General features: G+C 31.4%; 1 protein-coding gene across 1 annotated transcript in view; it reads right to left on the bottom strand.

The window, feature by feature from the left end:
• Positions 1 to 10772: 10772 nt before the first annotated feature.
• Positions 10773 to 22751, bottom strand: part of LOC142350688 (uncharacterized) — a 36218-nt gene continuing 24239 nt past the window's right edge. The window contains exons 4-7 of the mRNA XM_075402616.1: positions 21225 to 21486; positions 18003 to 18225; positions 11144 to 11209; positions 10773 to 11022 (exon numbers count right to left, since the gene is read on the bottom strand). Coding sequence (XP_075258731.1) covers positions 10947 to 11022; positions 11144 to 11209; positions 18003 to 18225; positions 21225 to 21486 — 627 coding nt within the window. The 3' untranslated portion in view covers positions 10773 to 10946. The remainder of the gene's footprint in view (positions 11023 to 11143; positions 11210 to 18002; positions 18226 to 21224; positions 21487 to 22751) is intronic.

Here is a 22751-nt window from a genome sequence, read left to right as displayed (position 1 = left end):
AGAAGTATGTTGATTATACAGAGTTTAAGGAAAAGGAATATAATATACTAAGTAGTTATTTAACAGATGATAGAATGATAGAACCAACACATATTAAACCAAAAGAGTTAATGTTCTACTTTGAAGAATATTTGGAATTTAGGGGAATACATAAATCAATTAATTTATATAAAAAATATACAAATATAAAAAATGTGTTTAGTGAGATACATAGTGGCTATTATGCTATTGCTGGCATGGTTACTATGGTAGCATTTGGTTATTCTTACTTTCAGAAACATGGTGATAATAATGATAATAATTTTAATGGTATAGATAAAATGAATATAGATAAAGCAAAAATTAAATTAAAAAATGGTAAGAATATGACAATAGGTTATGGTTTGATTGATAAAAGCAATTATGATCTCAATCATCCATTCAATATGGTATGTGTGTTAGCTAGTTGCCTTGTAAGTATTTATGCAACTCATAATCATATTAATTCTATATCTAAAAATGGAGATAGTATGTAGAGAATGTAATAATGAAATTGATACTAGTAGTGGTTATCCAGAAGACGAACTAATGAGTCATTATAGTTTTTTTCATAAAAAGTTAGTGGAAAGATGTATGAAATCCATGCAAAGAATATATAGCAGTTATCACTTTTTGGATAAATGTATAGATAAACGCACAGGCCTTATATCATCACTACATAGTTATATTGACTATACCGATATTAATGATAATGATAGTAATGATAATATTGATATCAATAAAGATGATGATTTAAATAATGTTTTAAATGAACTGAAAGATAAAATTAAACAAGATTTAAAAGAATATATTAGGACCAATTTAAAACAAGAGATCATTAATGAATTAAAACTAGAGATTAAAAATGAAATAAAAAAAGAAGTTAAAAATGAAATAGAAGGAGGAGCTATAAATAATTTAAAGACTGATGTTAATATTAAGAATCCATCTAAGCAAATTAAATCAACTAGGACTTGTTGTTTTTGCAAAATTGAAAAGAATAAAGATTGTTTTTATAAGACTGGAGGTTTATGTAAAGAGTGTTCATCTGAAAAGGTTCAATGTCAATTGTGTAACATTTTTCTAAATAGGTCTTCCCTTAGAAAACATATGAAGAGACCACATATAAATTAGAAAGATAATTTTTAATGAAAAACTAATTATAAGCCATATATTTATGGGATAATTCTCTCCCATCTCATCAAATATAATAAGACTATTAGCAAAACTATCTAAATTATCAAATAATTTTAAATCATCAATGCCATATACATTATATCCTTTCCACTCACTACCATCAATTCAGAATACATTAACAGTCTCATACAAACCACAATATTCTTTTATAAAAGTTGTTTTACCAGAATTAGATGGATCATAAATAAAGTTATGTTTTTTAATTTCAAATGGTTCTGGTACAATATTTTTATATCCTTCTAATCTCTTCCTTAAATCAGAATATTTATCAAAATTCCAATAAGCAATTACAATAATAAATACCAATATAATAAATAACGGGAACGCAAGTAACATTTTAATTGGATTAAACTTTGATCTGGGAACCAGCTTCATGGATTGGTGAAACCACTTTGTGGATCTGGAAACTAGCTTCGCTGATATTATATTTCTTTGCATGTTCTTTAAATTCTTCTTTAGTGTGACTAAATCTATATCTTTTGAGATATAAGCATATCCTATAAGTGTAATGTTTGAATCTATAGTGAGAGATATGTTTATTTACTTTACACTTATGACATGTTAGATATTGATCTGGATCATTATAATGCTTACTCATATGATTGTGTCTTTCTCTATATGTTATAATTTCACCACATACAAAAAATGATAAAGGTTTACTTTGGCATTCATCACAACTCCAACAACAAGCCTTATTTTTACATTTATCACTAATCATTTTTATAGTATTGAAAAAGTATATTATAAAATAATTAAAATGGAATTTCCAAATGGATTAAAAAGATGTTTAGCTTGTAGAAAACAATGTTATAGTATGGGTGAATTCATTAATCATGTAAAAAACCCAAATCATAAAAAATTAATTATTTCATCCTATTCTAAGTATGTGGATAAACCTAAGAAAGTAATAGACTTTATAGAGTACAATAAAAATGTATTAGCAAAAGCAGGAACGTTAGAAGAAGCTGCTTTGGGTTTAAACAATAGCACTGACCCCATGGTAAAGAATAATGGCTGAGATGATGATATATATTATATTAACTACTAAACCAGCGGATGTGTTACATGAAATTACATGTATTACATGAACTATAATAAAAGAGTGAAAAGGACTAAGTCCATTCACAGATCATTATATAGTGTAATTGTAGAAGGAATTAACTTTCTATCATCATTAAGGGATGGATCAAGAAATTGTTAATGATTAGATTTTGTTCTTTTCATGCTCTAGAGCTAGAGTGGTTGTAGTAGTAGTAGAAGTTTATTTACTAGTCACATTGTACCAAGCATTTTATATTTCAAATATTTACCTATAAAAAGTAGTAATAGTTTCACTCTTATTAGTTTTAAATCGTGTTTATATTTATGTTTATGTTTGTATTTATTTATATTACATTTGCATATAGTTTTACATATAGTTTTACATATAGTTTTACATATTGTTTTATAAATTATTATAGTATTGGGTATTTCAACCATATGGTTTAGTTTTTACTCCAGCAACAATTCTTTTATCAGCAAAAGGTGATACTGCAAGCTTTTTCTCATTTACAATATTTATATCATGTTTAATAGATCTTAGTCTAAATTGTTCAACATATTTGCTTTCATTGTTAAACAATGCATTATAATAATCATCTCTGTTTAGTTGATGTTTTAGAGAAGATTTAATTACACCTTTTGCTTTCAGAGTTTGTTCTTTTGTTGTTTCAAAATAGTATACTTTTGGTGCTAAAAATATAGCTTCTGTTATGTATTCGTGTTTTAACTCATCTTTCATTTGTCCTAATTTATTTCCAATGTATTCTTTCATTTTGTTTGGGTCATCTTTTAGATGTATATGTAAGCTATCTGTGTCCATGTAACATAAGCTGAAATTATTATTATATATTGGCTTCAATACATTATTCACAAATTCATAAATCTTAAGTTTACTAAGCTCTAATATTACAAAATCTATATAATTAAATTTATCTTGTTTAACAAGACTTCTATAATTGTGTACTGCAGCGAGATTATTACTAAATATTGATGTTGATTTATATGTTGGTTTACCTGCTAGTTGTTTGTATCTATCTAATTTATTTACAATTTCTACATCTTGTCTATTTCTTACATTTTCTAAAGTTTTACCATAGAATGAGTTACTCATTAATTTATAAAAAATTTCACCAAATTTATCATTCTTTGCTTTAGCTTCTTCTCTTTTCTTTACATTATACTCTATATATGGTTTTAACCATTTACTTTTCTCGTATTTGATTTTATTGAGAATTGTTATATCTTCTAACTTAACACCATTGTTTAAATACCAATCAAGCATTCTTCCTTCTATAACGTAGTTATTTTTATTGTGTAATGTAAGCATTAATTTCTCAAATGGTTTGTATTTATTGGGTTTGTTTACTTCTTGATAATCAGTAAATTCTTCAGTATATGGTATTGAATTTTCTGGAAAATAAGGGAAGACTTCTGTTTTCTGTTTTAGGTCATTGTTATATTTAATATTTATTTCATATATTATAGCGAAGTCCCCATCTTTAGTAGTTTCGTAAAGTAGGTCATTACATTTAATAAATTCACCTATTGGTAGATCTTCTACCATACATGATGGATATAATGAGTTAAAATCATAATATAATAGATAATCTTCTTGTGCTTGTTGTGCTTGATGTGCTTCATTTTCTTTAGTTAATGAGCTATAGACTGAGTTGTGTATTAATGTGCATAATTTATTTATTTCGTGATGTTCTGGTTGTGTATATCTATTCCATGGTTTAACACATCTATCACCAAGTATTGTAGCAATACCTCCTCTTGTTCCTTTTTCAAACATGAGTAATATATCATATGTATCTTTTTGGTAATGTTTTAATCTTTGTTCTGTAGACTTTGAACCACATATCCATGATAAACCTGGTGATGAATATCTATAGCATGGATCTATTTTATATTCATTTAGACATTTATCTCTAAATTTTTCAAATACATCTGACAGTAATTTTACATCTTGTTTTAGATACATAATTTTATAATCTGCAAAAGTTTTACAATTATTGTCAAATACTTCTTTAGCTTTAATATAGTCTTCATCTGATATTCCCTCTTGTTTTAGTTTGGAATAGAATGTTTCTTGTGGAGAAAACTCAGTTTTTTTCATTTTATCTTGCTATTTTTCATCAACCCAATCATAAGGGTAAACTGCTTTTCTTTGGTTTCCACCTAATGTTTTTGCTACTACATCTAAACTTAGTGGTGTAAAAAATCTAAATGCATCTAATATTCTAATACATCCTATATCTAAAGAAAAGAACTCTTATTCTGTTTTAGCTAACGCTTTCATCTTCAACTTTGTAATAGCTAATTCTTTAATGAAAAGATGTATGTCATATTTAGATCCATTATAAAAGTATAGTGGAACAAAATTAGGTTTCTTAGAATTTAAATTACATATATTATGAGCATATCCTCTAAATTTGCCATTAAAGTGGTCATGATCTCTTACTATATTAGTAAAGCCAGTTCCTCGATCTGTGAAGCCAGTTCCTTGATCTTCACCTAATTTTTTATTACATTAGAAACAATTAGTAGGTTCTCCAGTAACTGATTCTTCATCCATTATAATGTTTTCTTTCAATATTTTTTTAAATTTATCTTCATATTTTATTATTGTGTTAGCTAAATGTTCACCACAATCTTTACCCATATAAGTAACTTCATGTTCTTCCATTAGATCGGGATAACTTGATTTAATTACAAGATTATAACAAAATGGTTTTTGAGTGTTTGATTCAGTGGTAAAACTTTCAATATCACAATACATTGTAAAGGGAACTCTGTTTTTGAAACACCATTTATCAAAATTAAAGTAATCATTATGCGAATAGATAATTTTTGTTGCTTTATATTCTTCACACATTAATTTATGATTTTCTAATATTTGTTCAGATGAGTAGCTTGTTAGACAGTTTAAACATGGATATGACATTCTATTTGAATTTCTAAGAATAGTGGATATATTAGTACATAATACATAGTGATTTTTATATAATAAAAGTTTACACCCCTTATAATCATTATGAGATTTAAATATTATTTCTTTAATTCTTTTATCTTCATCTATTTCAAATATATTAAAATCTACGTTATTCATTTATGTAACTTGTTTATATTATTATAGTTATATGGAAAATCAAAGGATGGAATAATAATTGAGTTGGGAGGATCTACATATTTAGATATTCTTTGTTTATCTTTTGCTACTGGAAATTTATATGCTAATATACACCAAATTATACACATATCATCATCTGTGTTCTTAACATTAATAATATATGGTGATTTAAAAGGTAATTCAATATATGATCCACCAGTTGAATTATAATACGAAATATGTAATGATCGAGATATTCTTCTTTGAATCATTCAACCAGATTCTCCTAATTCTGCCTTTTTTTAATAATTTTTCTATTTCATTCAAATGTGTTATATAAATACCTGCGGTATAAACTTGTGGAATAGTAGTAAGTCCTATAATAAATTTTGTTTCTCCTTTTTCATATTCTATTTCTTCGGATAAATATATTTTTATTGGATTGTGAATAATAGAAGTTATGTTATTAAGAATATCTTCAAAGTTATCTTTATATCCATCATCTTTATAAAGAATTGATTTTAATTGTATAACAGAATTATTAAAACAAGTAGTAATATCATTGGAGAGTGTCTTGATATATTCATCTAATTTATTCACCATATCTTGATTTTGATGTTTTTCCACTTTATCTTTATGCATTTTAGTTGAGTAATGTTTTTGAAGTGATTTATTAGTTTTAAACTCTCTGTTAAAAGTTTCACAAAATATATCCGTCATTTTTATTGGGAAAATTTTTAAAAAATAATTTTTTTCATTTTAAAAAATAAAATAAATGTTGGTTCCCCAATTTGAGAAATATTTTTAAATTAATTAAAAATCCTATATTTTTGGCCGATATTTTAAAATTGGTTACAATTCAATATTTTTGGCCGATATTTTAAAATTCCTCAATCAAAAATTTTTGAATTTTTTGAATTTTAAAATATAATGAATAAATAAAAAATAAAGATAAATGTAAAATAAAAATAAATTAGTGAAAAGTAAAAAAAATGTGAGCATGAAATACTCGAAATAAAAATGAGCAATTATAAAAAAATGGAAAACCATATATTTCAATTTAAAATTGAGGTTGTATATGCAAAAAACCAAAAATTATAAATTTCTCAAAATTCAACTATTTGATCAATTTTAAAAATATAGTGAATGAATAAAAAAATAGAGATAATTGCGAAAATAAAAAAAGTGAAAAAGTGAAAATAACGAGCAAGAATATTGGAAAATAAACAAGCAGAGCAGGACAGTATAATAATATGCAAAAATATTGTCATGGAGTTGAAACTCGTAGAGATTTTCGAAAAACGTAGTAGAAAACGAGACTTTAAACTTGTTTGTTTTGTTTTTCCATTCTTTCTCAATTCACGTAAATATATTAAATAGAGATAATTGCAAATTAAAAAGAGTGAAAAAGAGTGAAAATAGTGAAAAGAAGAGCATAAAATACTCGAAACAAAAAAATGAGATATTTTTATCAAATTAAAAACCATATAAATTAATATGAAAATGGGGAAATACAAGCGAAAAAAACAAAAAAATATAAAATACACAAACTTGAACTATTCGATCGATTTTTAAAGGTATAGAGTAATTGTAAAATGTGGTAACACAGCGAAGGATTGAGCGAATGCGAATTGCGCTGGGTTCCACATTTTACACTTACTAATGTAAATGAAAGTGGATTGGTGATTTGCAAGATGATAGGCCTTCGGTGTTGGAAAAATTTGCTGAACTTTTGGGGAAGTGGACACACAAAGTCCGATCTATGTTCGAATATTTAGAAAAGACAGATCATCTGCATAACTTGCAAGATTTAATAATTTGATCATTTGATAATTTGCTTTGGGATATCATATCTCAATTTTGTGTTGCTTTCATTTTGATTCTTTCCTTTGCCTCTGAATGCTCTCAGAAGAGTGCTTCTGATGCGCGGAGCCTCAATAGCCATTATAAACTCTTGTTATACACTATTTAACACTATTGTTTAGGAAACTTTCAATTTTTAGGAACTAAGAAATTAGAATGAATGCCTTAGACATTTTTCAGAACAGGTTTTAGACGTAGACGATTCTTCTTCTTTTACTATCTAAACTCCATCTCTTTGAGAGTTTTGATCAGTTTTTTTCATTTTTGATTTTGTGGTAGTTAAATTTAAAATTTTCAAGAAAATGCATCAAATCAAGTTGAAATTGGGACCGTTTTTCTTGTTTTTGAAAAGTTGTTTGACTATTTTTCCTGCTCCTCTAAAATTTGTTTCGGTTGTGCGAAGTTGTCAGATTTTGTTTAGATTTCTTCTTTCTCTCTCTTCTTTTTATTTAGTTTTAGGTTACACAAATTTTCCCATATTATGGCATAGACTAAACAAGCAGAGCAGGACAGTATAATAATATGCAAAAATATTGTCATGGAGTTGAAACTCGTAGAGATTTTCGAAAAACGTAGTAGAAAACGAGACTTTAAACTTGTTTGTTTTGTTTTTCCATTCTTTCTCAATTCACGTAAATATATTAAATAGAGATAATTGCAAATTAAAAAGATTGAAAAAGAGTGAAAATAGTGAAAAGAAGAGCATAAAATACTCGAAACAAAAAAATGAATAATTTTTATCAAATTAAAAACCATATAAATTAATTTGAAAATGGGGGCATACAAGCGAAAAAAGCAAAAAAATATAAATTACACAAAATTGAACTTTTCGATCGATTTTTAAAGGTATAGAGTAATTGTAAAATGTGGTAACACAGCGAAGGATTGAGCGAATGCGAATTGCGCTGGGTTCCACATTTTACAATTACTTACATTCATCCGGTGTTGTTATCTTGCCGCATTCAAGCCGCTTTTTTTCATTTTTTTTTCGATCAATCTGCTCTGCTCTTAAAAATTCATCCTCTTCAGTTTTGAAACTCGATTTACTACTTTACTTGTCTTCCATTCAATCTAGACAGTTGACTGTATTTCAAAAAAACTCTCTAAAATCCTAGCCTGTGATATACCTGGTGAATCGACCATAAGTACTCAATCTAATAAGTTGACTCAGCAAAATCGGTGGTCATTTTCGGAGTGTAAGATAACTGTTAAAAATAGAGGAAACGTCAGAAATATATCTGTATAACGTCCTTATTATCAAATTGACATATAGTCCTGAATTGAACATTATTAGTACGTAAAAAAAAGTTGCCCCAAATTAAAAAGAAATTGTGTAATAATGGTAAAAAAAGGGGGTAAAACATCAATTACTATATAATAGAGCGCAATTTGGTCATAAGAAAAACAAAGAAACTCTTATACCGGAAAAAAGAGTATCACATTCGAATTGATTTAATAGTGGGGCAGAAGTTTAAGAGTTTCTGGAATCCAAATATAAATCTGCCAAAGCAGAGGAAAAACTGATAGCAACCCACAATTGTAAAAGTTAGAAGAGACATTTAAAACCTTTTCTGTACAACGTAAAAAAATAATATAATGACTCTAATTAAACTTGAAAAACAAAAAATTTCCTAACACTTAAATAGAGTAAGGAAAGGTTGTAAACTGGTTAGTGAAGCTCCTAAGCATCGAAAGCACAAACTGAGAAAATCCGGAGACAAAGGAAAGAATCAAAATAGCCCGAATATTGAGTTACGATATCCGAAGTAAAAATATCGTATGATCCGGTGCTGCCATTCTTGTCCTTCTATTGATCATACAACACATGGCATGCAAAACAACGATGAATAAACAAAATTGTAAGGCAATTGAACAATTAAAAATTGGTTAAAGGGCAAACAAAGTAAACATTAATCCCTGAAATATAGGCCACGTGAAAATCTTCATATACTTTACATCTTCATATCTCAGCTTTCCTTTATATGTAAAATACAAATGATGCGCCAGGTTCAAAAATGAACAAACAAAAAAATCCGAAAACTTATAAAGAAAAATTCAGGTTTCAGAAAAAAACCCTCGCGGAAGAAAACCGCCACCCAAAATTGACAGAAACAGCACCATGAATGTGGTTAGGTACCATAGCACGGAGGATGGGTTGTCAACACTTTAAGCACTGTCCCTTATTGACTGCCCATGGGAAGCACAAATTTGAGGATAAAAATGTGGTTTAGACCGTACTAGTCTGTAGTCAGGGGTAGGTGTAGTCAGGGTAGGAGTTGATTTTTGTAGTCAGGGGTAGGTTTCTTGGGGGGCCCACCTCTTCTACCCCCTTTTTCTGAGTGTGAACTTCACTTTTTGTAGAAGCCTAAAAATGGAATCTTTCGAAAAAAAACTCTCTGAATCGTATCACATTGGTGACACTGAAATGCATAATTTATAAAGTTAAAGCGTGAATACGTAATGCAGAAAGTGAAAAATCACGTTAATTTTTTTAGGCGTGCGTGTTCAAGTTTTTGTTTTGACGATTTTCATTTCAATCTCATTGTCTCTCTTTCAATAATAAAATGGAGGTTTTGTCCTTGGGGGTTTATTTCATATTAAAATCAGTCTGGGGGGGTTTCCGTGGGGGTTTATTTCCTAGACCCAGAAATTCAGAAAAAGAGAAAGCGAATCACACATTTATCTTTGTTTTATCCTTCTTGAACAATCTTTTCCAATCAAAAAATTTTATAGCCAGTGACTAACTAATTGGAACTGAATGCTTAACTTTCACTGCTAAAAATGGAAGACACGGCTGAAAAGACATCTGTTAGAAGTCTAAAATATCAATTGACAAAAAGTAATCTTATTAAAACCTTTATTAGTAACTTACTGTTTTTCATCTGAGCACATAAAACCATTTAAAAACCAGAGCTAAAATGAAAAACAGAGTTTAAGTGACCAAAAAAGCTGTTGAAAAGCTGTACGACTTTTTTGCAACTGCAATTTTTACCTCCTTGTTGGTGCGCTCTGACCCTATCTCCTTGGTTTTGATTTTTTCCTGCTTTAGTTTCTACTTTTGTACTTCTTTAAAAACTGCTATTTTGCAATATAGCAACCACCATCTTCACAGTCTCTATTCTTGTAGTTTATCTTTGAAGAATATGTCGTTTGGTAAAAGAGAATTTCTGTACCGGTAAAAAAAAGACGGTTGTGACTCTCAATTTGGGTATCAGCCTCGTATCTATTTTCTCGATGGATTTGTGCTTTTAAATTAGTTGAGAATTTTTACTGTGAGTTGTCTTCAGCGCATGAACTCGTTATATACTGATTGTTTTCGAGCAAATGTTATCGTTAACAATTTGATGGCACTAGCCAATTATTTTTTATTTGTTCGAAAACCAGACATGTAAACAGGTTTTGATTGATGTCCAGAAAAATTTTAAGCCTGGCAGTTTTAACTGAATTAATTCCACTGGGTTTTTGTTCTTGCTCTTGTATTGTACTCAAACCAAACTAAGTTAAATTAAATTCTTTTATTTTAACTAATTAAAAATTCGAATAATTATTAAATAAATTTTAACAGTTTTAACTCGTTTTTACTCTTAGTTATAATGAATTTTTTGACGTTGTTACTGTTTGCAGCTGCAGAACTCAAAAGTCCGCAGATAAGGATTGGAATAAACTTTCGACAATTTTTGACTGGTCTTTTTTGGGTCAACGCAGCTAATTGCAGCTATCTGGCTTTGGGTCTGGCAAAAGAATTGGCTCGTTTGAAGTCCTGATTCTCATTTCTGAATTGAGGCCTGATGCTAAGAAAAAAGAACAAGGATTAGTCTTAATTAGTCTGAGTTTGATAACATTGAAAAAATAAATATAAAAAACTTAAATATCAAAATCTATTTGCAACTGAAAGAAGTTGTCATGATTTACTTGTAGACGTCCGATGATCTCCTCCGATCTCGACCCCTGTTGAAAGTATTGTAGCCTTCTTTGTCTGTAAGAAATTAATCTGTTTTCTTGTTAACTTTAGTCATTCTTTGTTAAAAATAACAATTAAAACATTAAGCAATTGACTGAAACGAAACAGAAATTCCCAAAATTTTCCTCAGTATTCAAACCAAGACTGGTTCTTATCATTCACAGTTTCTACATTTGTTACATACTGAAGTCTACAGGTACTTAAGCTAAACGCTCTGGGTTTTTCATTGTTTTAGCAAAAAAATTTAAGAAGGTTTTTAGCGCAACTTTCACAGAAAAAGAATGACTATGATCAAGTGAGTTTACAGTTTTAGCTCCATCAACTTTCCAGCTTATGATGTGTGGAAAAATACAGAGTCACAAAAATGAATGTTTTGTGCATTAAAACTTTGAAATTCAGTTATTTCTACCACTACTCTCCAATTCAGCAGAAATCAGGACGTTTTTGCCTTGCGCCTCAGACTCGGAAAAATTTGAAAGCCCATATCAATAATAGGCAACTTTAACTTCAAGTCTTATTTCATTTTTCAGTACAGGGCAAGTCTAAATGCAAGTCTTTCTGGTTCCGGCTAAGACTTGGTTAACCTTTGCTAGTCGAATCCTAGGTCCAAGCCACCTCTTCCGAAATTTCAAACCTTTTGTATCGTGCAACCATTTCGAAACTAATTTGCAGTCATACTTTCCTGGGTCCTTCAAAACTAATACGAACTGATGTCAAATAATATCAAACGATACTAGACAATCCAGGGAGTGAGAATGGGCCATTTCATGTGTTTACGAGCCGTTTTAAAGCCAATTTTGTCCGTTTTTTGCCCGAATTTCAAAAAAAATTTTTAATTTCACGCAATTTTAAGATCGTTGAAATGTCAAATGAGGCAAAATTTTAAAATGAGGTGGCGCTGTTGCAGTCCCTCAGCTGAACCCTCGTACAGATTGTTCGTAGTACAATGGCTTATCCGATCGGAAACATCTATCGGCCCCAATGTCGACATCATAATCGGCTTCAAGACAGTCAGACTGGAAATAAGGATATGGCAGTCGATTCAAAAGCGCAATATCATAATTAGAGAGCCCCCCTTCTGCCCTCATTTAGTATAATATAATTTGGTCTTATAATAAGATGTTATATCAGTGATTACAATTATATGCAGCTACAATGTGGGCATGAATTTGGTCAAATTTCGCTATGCTGACGGGCCGCTATTTTGCAACCAAAGTGTTGAAATGAAGAATTTTCTAATGTGCTTGCGTTTTAAAAATTTTTGTTGCGTCCTGGTATTGGGTTAAGAATTTAACATGAGTAAGTTCAAATTGTCTCGACACTAGACTAACAGGTGTGCACTAGTTGCGTACCAATTTTAGTGAAAAGCTTGCGAACGGACACAAGGTAGCCTGTATATACATGGGTCAAGCAGCCTTATTCTCACTTGCCGCGATTTCGCAACCCAGTGCGACGTTTGTTGTTGGCAATTTTACACGTGTTTTAGACTTGCTCAAGACATGCAGGGTCTTGGCCAAGACGTGTGATTTCAAATCTTAACCAAAGCTTTCATTATTTTGTCTCTTACGTCTTAAGCAATACTTGCATTTCAACTTGCACGTTGTGACTTAGTCCTACATTCAGACTTTACATCTAGGCCAAGACTTGAATGTAGATGTACACGTGGTGAGTAAGACCTCCATCTAGCCTGCTAAGTATCTGATTTGTGACTTCCATATAGCCTTGCATGATCATAGTTCTGAGTCAGTACTGAAATAAGACTTTCAATTAGACGTGCCCATGACTGATAATGTCTGGTCCAGGTTAGGTCCAGGAATTCATCCCGAACTGAACTAAGGAACCGCGAGATTGTTTTTGACGATTGAACCAACAACTGGTGGTGATATAATCGTATAACTTATCTCAAAATGTTGACCCAGATTTTTGTATCCACACTTGCAAAATTGTACACCTACCCTCAAATATGATTGTTCAGTTGCTTTAGATTAAAAAAAACAACAAAACTTGGCAAAGTGCGATTGTATATAAAGTTCAGGCAGCTTAAAATTGCTAAAACTTCGAACTTGATTTCCAATTGTGCTGTTTTGAAGCAGGATAAGGATTCCCTTACAATTCGATTTAGTCGTCTGATAACAATTTCAAATTCTTCTCGGAAGTGATAACCAAAAATTTGAACATGGTAAATGCGTCTTTGTAAGCAGGATTGTTTTACTGAACCGAAAGAACACGAAAATTCAGTGTTGCCTCGTCATGTGGTTGTGTCTCATGAGGGATTGTCTCATGAGGGATTGTCTCACGAGGGAGATAATTCAGCGTCTTTTTACACTAAGCTTATTAGGGTCGGATAAAAAAAAACTGATGAGCAAAATATTCTCAACCTATTGTAAACAGTTTTGTCACAGTAAAAACGGTTGAAATTTAGATGTTTTTACCAACAATTTGCCTGCTTTTGATGTGGTCTTACTCTTAATTGATCCTTCATATGAAAAACTTACATATTTCACAGAACTTCTCATATAAATGTAATTATCAACCGTTATAAATGTTTGCTGCAACTCTGAAGTCCTCATCTGAATCAAGTTTACGCTTTCCACAAATAACTCGCACTAAACGTCTAAATTTGTTTTGGAATCTGGTGCTGTTACTCTCCGCAGCTGTATCATAGAATAACAATCCATGCTGTAAGATACGCTGCACAAAATTTTGTACTAAAAAATTTTATGTGAAACAGTTCTCAGCTTTTAGACTGTAGCACTATAAAAGTTCAATTTATGAATCAGATAAGTCAGTATTACACGATAGCATATTGATTTTTGTTTTCCACGCCTTTTTTACAATAGGTATTTAACTGCTTATGTTTGTATCTTTCTTGAAACTGAAACAAAAATGGTTTAGCAGAGTTGAAAGTTATTCTTTTTGACGAAACAATTGTTTCATGCCTGTTTGTTTCATGCCTGATACGAGTTGACTTACATGAAACTGACTAAGTTGTCTCAAATCGATGTCATAGGCATAAGGAGTCATTGATAGGTTCGTTATGGTTTCTGCAACATCAGTTACGTACAAGATGAATAATAACGGTTCCAAGATTTAGCCTCGAGGCGCATTTAGTCTTGAAAGTAAAAAAACTGAATTAAGTTTTTACGAAACGTTTTTTTTTGTTGTCTGTTTGTTAGATAACCCTTCAAAAAATTATTCAAAGGTCCACGTAACCCATTTTTTAAAGTATTCCTACGACAAGGAAGCGCCGAAATTCTTAAAAGTTTTAAATATTAAATGTGTTGAAGTTGCTGGTTTGCGCAATTTAAGACTGATTGAATCTGCAACTCATTTTAAAACATCTTTTGTCCCTAGTTTTTATTGAAAACAAAAATAATTGTTGTGCAGCTGATTTGAATTGTTGCGAAATGTGGTCATTTTGGTGTGGATAATCTTTTAGGAAATTTTTTGCAATTGCAAATAGGTCTTTAATTATCAGCTTCAAAAATTTTTCTAGATTTAAAAAGCGGGATTAAAAAGTCGTTTGTTAACCAGTCCGGGAATGTTTGAGCATTCAGTTATTTTTGTTTATGAGAAATATCAGTAGATCTTTATTTCCATTATCTAAAGACTCTATCGCGAAAACAATCAGTTGTGTATGCTGTATACTTGCGGAAATTGGTCAGTATTCAAATAGCTATCACAATTTTTGTTCTAATTTTTTGAAAAACAACAGAAGTGAAAAACTGGTCTAATTCATGGCACTGCTAGGCTATCAGTTTCGGTTTTGACCCAGAAATTTTTCAAGCTAGGAGATTAAACTTTTCAAAAAGAACAATGTTCGACTTGCTTTCTGCTGCTACTAGTCTTTGATGTAACTGTTTCATAAATTTTGTCAACATTTTTTAGCCACTTTTTTAGAACGTATTAACGCTCCCCGGTTTTCCAATGACCTCCAACTTTGTATCTTTTTTGCGGAAAAATGTTTTTGGCTAGACGCGTTTTTGATTTGGTTTTGTACCCAAATTCTTTGGCCTGTTGTTCTCAGGAACAAATTTTGCACAATTTCCTGGATTTTCATGTTAAATATTTCAGAAGATGAAAATTTATCCCTTTCTTCAAATTTTTTTTTGGAATTTTGCAGCTGAGTAAGCGTCAAAACTGAGATTTTGCTTTTGTGTCTAAGTTTTTCTGTAATTCCCATGTTCTATATTTTATCACTTTTACATCCTCCTCTGTTTCAAATACAATTTTCGGTATCGTTCGAGTATAGTTGTCAAAAATTCTTGTCTCCAAATGCTCTGTATGAAGGTTATTTTCACAGTACACACCGTCAAAAATTCACTTAGAATGCTGGGTTTCTCTTTTTGGTTGTTTTGAGTTCAAACGTGACAAATATGAGGAGTTTAGACTATTCTGGAGACTAATTGTTTTTGCTAATTTCCCTACTGTGATCAAAATTATTGTAGCCATATATAAAATTAATGTTATCCGGGTGCAAGTACAAATCAAAAAATCGGTTTATCAACGTATCATTAGATTTTACGTAAACAATCCCTTACAAAAATTAATAAACAGCTCCCGAAATTTGGCTGCAATTTGTTGTATGTTTTTAACTTTTGTTTTTGTGCATTTCCTTAGCTAGTCCTGTCTTTGAGATGACAGTCACGCTACCAACTTTTATATGACGGTTAAATGTTAAGAGTTCATTATATTAATTGAATAGCTGATTGGAATGATCGTATAAAACTTTTTCAACGATATAAAAGTGTACGCTTAAAAAACAACAAATGTAACAGAACTTTTAGCTAATCGATCTTTTTTTCTTAGGAGATTTTTTGAAGGAATAGTCCACGCGTTGGTGGCATTGCTTTTGTTGAGAAGAATGTAGCGGTGTATTTTCCCCAATATTTTTGTAATTCGTTTTTTTTCTGCTATTTCTATCGGTTTACATTTAATTGCCCATTATAATATGGAAGTCTTATGTGTAGAAGAGCGGATATCGCTCAACTTGGGTCAAGGAAAACGGTACTGAGTTTTCGGTCAATTCAGATCGGATTTTGCTTTTGTCCGAAACTCATGACAAGAATTTTGAACAAAAAATGGACAATGCAGATGACACAAAACCAAGGAGTTGTTTTTCCTTAAGAGAAGCGGATGTTGTTAGTCTTTTTGCCTTTGGACAATGAACCAAGAGAAACGACAGAAAAGAAGATGATACGTTGAAAATTGTATTAGACGAAAAACTTTTTTATTTAACTAGCGCAATCACGAAATGTTTTGAAATACAAACCGCTTTAATTCGAGGAAGACCAGTGTTTTTTTTTGCTGCGCATCTTTCATTTAGGTAAGTTTATCACATACACAAAACTCAAGTCTGCTGTGTTCCTAATAATATGAACACAGTTGTGGTATTGTTTTTGGTCCACTGGTTTAGTTTATTGTTGTGGTTCTTAAAAAGACACAAGAAATTAAAGAACTCAACTTGGCACCAATAATTTGCAACCTTCTCAACACGAGTTTTTGAAAAATACTTGTTTTGTTTTTGCCATGATAATTAAGAGTGTTTTACCACTATTAATTGATGATTTTAACAGCGCTTGATTAAGGAGTCTATCGTTTTGAGTGGCAGATAGTAATACTAAAATGATATTTGTTCTGTTTATTTCAACGAGGAAGTCATTCATGCCACTACCAATGAAAGATTAATTAAGAACTTATGCGGTTATGAAGACAAAATACTTTGGAAGGGCATCGGGTCCGAATGTATTGCAAATGTCGAATCTTCACAAAGTCTCAGGGTGCAGATTAAACAATGATCGAATCTCAAAGATTGAGTAATTATTTTTATTGAACCTGTTGCTTTTGGCAATGCTGGGGTTGAAGAGGTCAGACACCTGCAGTGGATAAATTTGCTGTCAAATTTTAGGAACTGAGCGCATTTTTAATAGGCTCAATGCCATTTTTTTTTGGGGGGGGGAGTTCATGGTCATCATGGTCACGCAAAACATACATTTTTGTTGTTTTTTTTGGGGGGGGGGGGGGCTTATTTGGACATCACTGGCAGTATCTCGCCATGTTCTAATTTATTTTACGTCAGTTTTTCTCACCGCAAAAAAATGGTAAGTTAACCGTGGAAAACAGTGACAGAATTTGGCCACTCATTTTGATGGGCAGTGTAACCAATTTCTACCTATAAACTGCTTTGAAAATGTTTCAATAGACCTAAAATTTTATTGTTAAAAAATTTTGCATTACTACTTATGAACCAAATTTTATTTCCAAAAATCATTTTGTTTCCTTCTTTTTTAAGAACCAAGATGTTGGTATCTGCGAATCTGCAAAACCTTTTGTTAATAAAGATCTCATTTAATAAAGGCCTCATTTAATAAAGCAAGGGGGACTTTTTTTGCTATTAATAGTCAATTGGGCTTTTTTTCAAACCTGTAGCCAAGAGTGGTGGCGTGGACAAATGTGGCTATGAGCGTGGATAACAGTGATGAAATGTTGTCACTTATTTGCATGCTTGTTAAACAATAATTATCGTAAACAATCTTGACGGATATTTCCAATTATGAACTAGTTTTCTTTCCTGATACTTATGTCCACATCACTTACATCCGCAATATTGAAACACGGGTCATTATTATCGCTGACTCGTTTTAGTTTCATAATTTCTCGACTTAATTTCATAATTAACTTATCGAGTTAATTTCATAATTAACTCGATAAAAGTGTACGTTTTGAGAATCCTTAAGGAATGTGTTCTCAAATTAAGGTCTAAACCCTGGAAGATAGAGTTAGTCCGGAAAAACAGATTAATTGATTCCTAGTGCAAACTCTCCCTTGCCAGACAACTGAAATCCACACCCCTTACAGAAGTGGGAAGCCTCCTGGCACCTTTTGAGACATAGTGGAATGAGACAGAATGGCCAGATTAAGAGAACCAACAGCACCACAAACACTAAAAATGCTTTCTGCTTCCTCTCTTTCACAACTTCTGTGTAGTTTGCTTCTCTGCAAACTGGACACTTGATCCAGACTGGGTCCAGACCTTTTTGACAAGAAATGAGCTGTTTCCTGAATTTCAAATCTTCGAATACGTTGAGCATCAGAAATCAAAAAATTTTAAATTCAATTTTTTCTGATGCTTAAATTATCTATTGAGCGTATTTTTGATGCTAGCATCAAAAATACGTTCAATAGATAATTTAAACATCAGAAAAAATTAAATATAAAATTTTTTGCCGATTTACAAAAGTAAATTTTCATAGGAGTTAAACAAAAATCTAGTCTTGTATGATCAGGTTCTTAAAGAATTTTTACAGACCTCACGCGGCAGTAAATTTGCAGAAAAAGCCCATATTTAACCCTATTTGGACATTTGTCCCTGGACAATCTTTTGGTTAATTCAGGGAAATTCTGAACACTTCTGAACCGAAACTTACACCTTGATAAGAAACATACTAAAACATGGTGTCTTGCCAAGATCTTGACATGACACTAATCATAAAATTATCAAGATTTGATATTGAACTTGCACGATCTTTCCATGGGTATCAAGAAACAAGATCTTGGCTAGATAACCAAGAAGTGTTTACCGTAACAAGGCAAGATATGCTAAGTTGTAAAATTTGAAATGCACCTTTAAACAAAATTTAGCACGAACTCATATGACTGAGCACGAATTATCAATGTTCATTAAAAATTAGCAAAATTATCAAGCATTGTCGGAAAATTCAGCTCCCGTTTAGATCAACATTTTTTTTAAAAAAAAGTAAAAATTTAAAGCAGAAACATAATTAGAATGCAGACGGAACTTATAAACATTTCGATATATCGCGTTGTAACCCTCTGATACGCCGTTGCTCCAATAAATTGTGCCGAATGCCTGTTACCGTAAACGAATATTAAGCAATCGAAATAGAGTATTTTTAAACAACAAATACTTATAGCCAATGTTTCAAATAAGAAAAAAAATGCGTTCAAATATACATAGAAAGTTTAGAAAATTTCGTTCAGCCTAATTTTATGTAAATATAATAACGCTATGTATCAAATGCGCTATGTTTGATGCAATTCCGATACTACAGTTCCAATTGTTACTGAGCTTATAATATCTGACCAAGCAGTTGAGGCCTTATTATTTGAGATTTTAGCACTTCACTATTAAAACATTTTTTTTTCATTTTTCCTACTAAGAAAAAAAAAATTGAGACTGACTTGAAACAAAAAGAATCGAAGCCGAAGCAAACAAAATTTTATTTTGCTTTACACTACCAAAAGAGGTAACATATATCGTCTATTTTTGGTTTATCTATTCTATTTTCTAAACTTTTAGGGTTTTAAACTTTAAAACTGCGACAGATCAGCTTTACCTTCAATTTTTTTGTTCAAAGGAGATTTTTGTTTTCAATTCTGTGGACAAGATACACCAAGAAGCAGCGATCAGATACGATAAAAAGTGTTATTGAGTCTTGTCAAGATTTTGTCAAGACCTCTCAAGAAACCTTCGTGGTTTATCTTGATAACAATTTACCAAATTTTTATCAAGATTAACAATGAAGTGTTTATATTTACATGTTGATATTTCAAGTTGATATTTGAAGTTTTACCCATTAAATGTCGATAATTCACGAAATGTTTATATTTCATGCTGATATTTCGAGATATTTCAAGTCGATATTTCAAATGTTGATATTTCATGTTGATATTTCAAGTTGATTTTTCATGAAATGTTGATATCTGATGTTGATATGTTGATAACTCAAACATAATTTATCCTGGCAAGATGTTTCAAGTTTTGCAAGAGATGTCGAGATCGCGCATGTCTTACCAAGGTGTATCAAGTTTCGATTCACTAGGGATCTATGGTATTCTGTTAACTAGCTCTGTCACGTGTGCAATGCTGCAGGTATAGCTATTGAGATAATTATGCATCTATGTTGTTTCTGCAGAATTTTTCATTTTCGCGGCAAACTAAAAACTGAGAAATTAAATATTTTTACGCAGAGTTAGAGTTCTGTACTTGCGGAAAAAATCTCTCCAGCCCATCAAAAGAGAATTACTTTTCCAAATTGCACAATAAATTTCTTTTTTAAATTTAAAGACAGTTGCCCGACTTTGTAGTGACGAAATATTTTTGATGGTCGAAAACTTTTAATAGAAAAGCAATCGAAAATTGAATCAAAGCCTGCAACTTTCCCTAACGATGAGCGAATTTAAATCTCGTAAAATATGACACCTGACAAAAATTTAGATCAAAGATCAAGTGCTATAAAATGTAGGGAACAAACTAGTGGTTTTTGGACACATTTCAAAATTTTAAATACAAAGACCAATGAAAAAAAAATTATTCTCGCTTGAATCGTAAAATCTTTGCTTCTGGAAAAATTGTGGAAAAATTGTGGAAAAACTGTTTTATTATGGTGAAAACAGTTGGACATCAATTGAAGCAAGGTTTTAAAGGAGTTTCAATCGATAGAGATGATTCCCATTGATTTTTTTAGTGGACAATGAGCCTTTTCTGTTTCGGCCCCTGGTTGGTAGCCATATAAATTTTACGCCGTCCCCCAGCTTAGTGGGCTTATATCTTTCACGGCCCCAGAAGCACTTGCTAATTTTTTACATAGTAACATGCTATATAATAATGCATAATTTGTAAGTGGAGGCATACAAAAACACTGGTGGTTGTGGTGGGGGGGGGGGGGCAGATTAGATCCTAGACAACTTTTGAAGGTAGCGACCTACAAGTTTTTCAAGTAATCGGTCACGGGTTCTCACATGTATTTGACACAAAAATTTTTGTAGAATTGAAACGGTTCTGGAACGTTGAATCGCTCAAAGCTTATAATTTAAAGCTTCACACTGTCTCCGTTTAAAAAGAGTGGATTTTTTTTTACTTACCTACTTGCCGTGACTTCTTTAGTTGAGAAGCGGAATTATGAAAAGACCGGAGTAGACCTATATCGGGTTCGGATGCTGTTGACATTTTTTTAAGGAAATTACATCTTATCTAAGGATAGAAATCTGGAATCAGCTCTGGCTTATGACCTTCTGGTTCCTCATAACCACTCAAGTTCATATTAGCGTAGGCGGCTGATGGAAGAGTTGATCCAGATTGGTTATCGGAGGAGAACAAATTTGGATAGTAACTTCCACCGGAAACGGCGGAATTCCGCCTCACCCCACCACTCAAATCCACCTCATGAGTTGTCTCTGTGAGCTCTCTGTCCGCTTCTGCTTGTGGTTCCGTTTCCTCTTCTTTCGAGAGACTAATTCGAGACGGGTTTTGTTTGGAAAATGACAGACTTTCCTGGATAAAGTGCAAATAAAGGCCACTAAAAGTATTGTTAATAACATAACACAATGTTCATTTGCACCCTAATCAAAATTTGCATTCTCGGAGGTGGTATCTTTGGTTTTTAGGTCGGTAAATTCTGAGCTCTGTCCCTGTATTGGAGGATTTTTAAACATTTTTCAAAAAAAAATTTTAATTAACTTCAATAAGCTTTCGATTGATTATGTTTTTACTCTACTTTGTAGCTTGTTTTAAACCAAAAGATCCAAAATGTTCTTAGGAGTGGGTTCAATATTGACTTGATTTCTGTTCCATTCCCCAATGAATTGGGGGGTTAGGACCTGCCAGTTATATTTATTTTGGCCGACTGATATCATTTGTGGGTCGATACCGATGTCATATAATTGAACAGCTCTCGAAAAGCTTAACCGATTGTAGAGCTGACTTTTTCGATTTTTTTTTTGTTTCACGAAGTAAAAATGAGGCTCAATTTTTTAAAAAAATTTTCATTCCTGTCTTTTCGATTCTCTTCGAGAAGTGCAATTTCCCTCTCAGTTTATACCTTTACATGTTTCGAATGGACCGCCGATGATCATTTTACGCCTATTCTATTAATAGCCTTCGACATCTCAACAGTCTATTATTGCTCTCCTAAATTATTTCAATCTAAAGACTTCGGATTGCACGGGTGCTGTCTTTTTTTGCAAGATGTGATCACACATTTTTCCACGACTATAATCTTTGAAAAAAAAAGGAAAACAGAGAGAACCCAGAGGAAATTAAGTTGAGTTAAAGTCTCTAATCAGGCATTAGTAGTCTTTCCACCGTTTAGAATGCTGAACTTTTGGATAGGCCACAATTCGTTGAAAAATATTTTGTTAATATTTTGAACCCCAAAATCTGGTGTCTATCGAGCCACTTTTTGACTTTTCTGTGTACTCAAAAGTGAAGTTTGTTTTGCCAGCTATCTATTCTTTTTATATCTGTTTTCGGGTGCATATATTAGTAATGGAAAATTAACAATTGATAGTGATGTATTTTTTATCTATCATACAATCTTAGCTAAACAAAATCTTTTCAATGTTCGCTATTGTTGTCAAGAACAACAGAATATTGCATATCTTGACACGATTTATCATGTTTTGTCATATTGGAAATTGAATGACCCAGTTTTTTAATTAAGTTGTTTTACACTGATTTTAGCGCTGAAAAACTCACAAGGTTATAGCAAACGTGCTGAATTTTTTAATTAAACTGTTTTTTTGCTCTTTTGATGAATT

Source organism: Convolutriloba macropyga, chromosome 12, assembly GCF_964194025.1.
Source record: "Convolutriloba macropyga chromosome 12, txConMacr16.3, whole genome shotgun sequence".
Lineage (NCBI taxonomy): Eukaryota > Metazoa > Xenacoelomorpha > Acoela > Convolutidae > Convolutriloba > Convolutriloba macropyga.
Note: the sequence above shows the minus strand (reverse complement) of the source record. Positions and strands in the feature narration are given on the sequence as shown.